The 3,920-nt window shown below is 45.1% G+C and overlaps 2 protein-coding genes across 2 annotated transcripts; both read left to right on the top strand.

Moving 5' to 3' along the window:
- Positions 1-369: 369 nt before the first annotated feature.
- Positions 370-875, top strand: GLOTRDRAFT_101830 (uncharacterized protein; the record flags this gene model as incomplete). Its single annotated transcript, XM_007873178.1, has 4 exons — positions 370-477; positions 541-591; positions 649-690; positions 755-875. Coding segments are annotated over exons 1-4 (185 nt in total), but the record flags the coding sequence as incomplete, so codon positions are not given.
- GLOTRDRAFT_82536 (uncharacterized protein) lies at positions 791-3,920 on the top strand (the record flags this gene model as incomplete). The annotated part of the gene is made up of 10 exons (XM_007873177.1): positions 791-1,192; positions 1,245-1,463; positions 1,514-1,693; positions 1,741-1,937; positions 1,986-2,190; positions 2,244-2,404; positions 2,455-2,785; positions 2,844-3,047; positions 3,099-3,425; positions 3,477-3,920. 10 exons carry the CDS (start codon positions 791-793, stop codon positions 3,918-3,920), a joined length of 2,670 nt encoding a protein of 889 aa, XP_007871368.1.

Raw genomic sequence — 3,920 nt, 5'->3', positions numbered from 1 at the left:
ATGTCGGAGATTTCCTTCCTGCATTATAATTGGTCCGGACCCAGCTGCTATTTTTATATGAATCAAATTCCAATTATATCCAGATATGAATTACATGCTACGATTATCGTCGGATTAGAATGAGATTCGAATCGGATTGCAATAGCTTTCATAGTTTGTCGACGTTCTCGTCGCACTCTGGCTACCCTGTTCCCGACCTGTGCCCCCCTTCGTCAGCTAGAAATCACTATTGCCCCCGGAGTTGCCCTTCGTCTTGGGTTTTGCCTTGAGACCTGTGGCGTGCTCTGCGCGTTGGACCTATGGACCCGGCGAAAGTCTATAACGCCGGGAAAACGAGACGATGCCCCCACTGCGATCGCGAGCTATCATCGAGGGGGTACAACAACCACGTTCGAGCCTGTGGTAAAGCAAAGGAGGCAGATGTAAGGTCTATGGAATATGAGGAGGTCTTGAGAACACGGGCACGGGCACGGGAAGGTTTGTCCCGGTCGTCTCCGGCGGATGGAACTGCAGTCGTGAACCTAACGTTTCTCATCCCAGAGCAACGAGCCGCTCTACAGGGGGGCTCTGACAGCTATTCACCAATGCTGGGTGAGTTATGCAGATCTGTGCCCATGTTCAAGTGCTAACCTTAGTGTTCTTTGTCAGGCGGTGACTTCGACTCGGATCAGGTCATTGCTCAAGATCCAGGTATGTATTTTATAGGATTGTTCAATCTCCATCTGGTAATACTTCACATCAATGTTCTGTGCAGACTCATCTGAAGCTGTTGGTGCACCAGATATCATGAATGCTTGTAAGTAACCTGCTTCCTGTGGTCAGTGCTGATTGTCATGGTCTTGTAGTCCAGGGCACTACGCTCTCTGCTCAAGAGTATCGTGTGGATGATATCAAAGTTGAATATCCCTTGACTACAGGGAGAGCAGCTGAGATACATCATTTCGAAGAGTTCCATCGAGGTCAAGCCACAGCTGACTACATTCCCATCGAGCGAGAGCCATGGAGACCATTTCGTTCCCGGATTGATTTTGAGTTTGCGGAACTGGGCCATAAGGCGAAGCTGACACACAAGGAGCTTGGTAGCTTGATAGATTTGATCCACCGTGCAATGGAGAAGAAGGATCAGTTCACCCTAACCAGCTATGAGGATCTTTCTAACTGCTGGCGTGATGCATCCTATAAGGTGACATCTGTATGTTCACAATAGCCCTATATCTTGGTCAGGAGTGATTAATTATGTATAGTTTGAGAAAGCAGATGTTACCCTTGATTACAAATCTGAACCTCGATCCTATGATTTCTACTATCGACCGATCTGGGACACTGCCTTGGACCTACTACGAGATAAGCGGATTATATCCCAGTTTGTTTGGGATGCACAAAGGCTATCAAAGTTCAATGGGACACGTTGGGTTCGATGGTGGGATGAGCCTTGGACTGGTGATGGGATGTGGGAAATCCAAGTGAGTTGCTACCTGTATTACTTGAGGATAAACATTGAATGAGAGTATAGGAGGGGTTACCAGAAGGGGCAAAACCATTATGTTTCTTTTTATATGCTGATAAGACAAAATTGTCTTCTTTTGCAGGAGCAAAGGGTTACCCCATTGTATTACGGTTTGCCCAATTGCCTGTAGAGATACGAAATGGGGAAGGATTTGGGGGAGGACAAGTTGTGGGATGGCTTCCAGTGGTATGTCATTACCTAAACACATTATTGGTGTTATTTAAAGATATCAGATACCAGAGACTGAGGGTGATACTGGGAAACCAGGCTTTGTAAACTTCAAGAATGCAATCTGGCATGAGTCTTTCAGGCAACTGCTGGCAAGTGTGGAAAAGTATTCACACTCAGGAGTATGGATAGAGTGCGGGGATGGTGTCACCCGACATCTATTCCCAGCTGTGCTGATACTCTCAGCTGACTATGAGGAGCAGTATGAAGAATTTATTGTGGAGCATGTTACTTGCTTACAATGCTTTAGATGTGTTATGGCATTGACCCGAGGCTCTATGTCCAACTACCCTTGCCCCATATGCCTTGTTCCTAATGAAGAACAGTTTGATTTGTCAAAAAAATGGCCACGACGTACAGCTCGGTTGATGAAGAAGAAATACGAGAAAGCTCTTGAGATGAACAAGAAAGATGCTGATGAGTTCCTCAAGGAGGTTGGACTGCGTCTTGTACATGTAGGCTATGAGTTGTTCATTCTCATGTCAGATAATTCACTGAAATTTGACAGAATGTGTTTTGGTTCCTTCGGAACTCAGACCCTCACAAAGCACTGTCGTTTGACCGTCTACACGCCAATCATGGGGGACTTTTCTCAGACCATCTTTTTCAAGAGCTCCAGAATATTTTCAAGTCTCTTGGAAGAGCAGTATTGGACCTTGCTGACAAGCAGTCAGCATATATCTACTCTGAATATTAACTCTGACTCATGCCTTCCTCAGGATGGATCTCCTACCCCGGTGGCCTGGCTTGAATCATTTCAAGATGTTTATACAAAAGAATTTCATGGATGGAACAAAGTATGAAGATATCTCTAAGGTGGTATTTCCTATGGTTCTTTTATTTGTAGTCATTCTCAGACAGTGCTACCAGCAATTACTTTTTGCAGTCCACAACTTCGTTGACAGAGCTGAGAGCCGATGGATCTATGTCTTCCTTCAGTGTTTGCGAAGCTACTTGGAGTTGGATATGTGGGCAGCTTTTGAAGTCCACACTGAAGAGACAATTGCTGCCTGTGAAGAGGAGATCTTAAAGTACGATTCACTCCTGAAGGTGGGAAGATGATAAGTATAATGGTGATTTGGACTTTTATATACTGACAAACCCCCAGAAGTATGTCAAACTACCAAAGCCTGAAGGCACGTGGAACTCAAAGAACTGGTCATTCCCCAAGAACCACAGCCGGGGACACATGCTTGAAGATATCAAAGCAAAAGGGGTAACCAAGAACTACAATACAAAAGTTTCTGAGAAAATGCATAGGCCTCTCAAACAGGCATATCTGAAAACTAATTTCAAAATTGTTGATGAGCCAGTATGCCTTATGACTATTTGTATATCGTAACACCTTCTTACTTGATTATAGATTCTACAGGACAACCACAGGACACGTGTTGCAACTGTCATCCGGGAGGATATAAATGCCTTAGATGTGAGCCCTCCTGCTGATGAACTTGAGTTGGAACATGAGCCACAGAAGGGGAAGCGAACAACTGCAGTAGAGTTTGGCCACATTAGGTTGGGGTCAGCAGGTGATATCATTGCATTGGAGCAGCTTGAAAAAAGGGCACCAGAGGACACTGCATACAAAAACTTCCAGAAAGGCCTCAGCAAATTTTTAAGCAGCCTCTTGCCTGCATATGATATTGAGCTGCCTGGTGGTAAGCCCATCAAACTGAATTCGTGGGAGAAAGTGAGTATGAGGATTTCACAACAAATACTTGTTGGCTCATAATTTATGCAGGTCCGGGAATACCGATACATACGTGTCAAATATGAATCCATGGTGGATTGGCGTGAATCAACGGACCGCCTCCGTTGTACTCCTTCCTTCCAGGAGAGTCCTCGCTATGACTGTGTAATGGTGAACACCACCAATGGGACAATTTTTGCAAAGCTTATATTCTGCTTCACATGCAAAGTGGCTGATAGCAGTTACCCAATTGCCCTGATCCAACCTTTTGATGCCCCAACTGGCCCCCGGAGACGAAAAGATAAAGATCTCTGTTTCTACCGTGTCAAGGCAAGAACACGGTCCGAGGCAGAGTTCATTGACGCTAGGAGTATTCTTCGTGGGGCATTGCTTGCACCAGATTTTGAGGAGGGGCATGAGGATGAATACCTTGTAATGGACACAGTAGATACTGATATGTTTTTACGGTTGAAACACATGTTCCCTGTATGTTAG

Source organism: Gloeophyllum trabeum (genome assembly GCF_000344685.1).
Source record: "Gloeophyllum trabeum ATCC 11539 unplaced genomic scaffold GLOTRscaffold_00039, whole genome shotgun sequence".
In the NCBI taxonomy this organism is placed as follows: domain Eukaryota; kingdom Fungi; phylum Basidiomycota; class Agaricomycetes; order Gloeophyllales; family Gloeophyllaceae; genus Gloeophyllum; species Gloeophyllum trabeum.
Note: the sequence above shows the minus strand (reverse complement) of the source record. Positions and strands in the feature narration are given on the sequence as shown.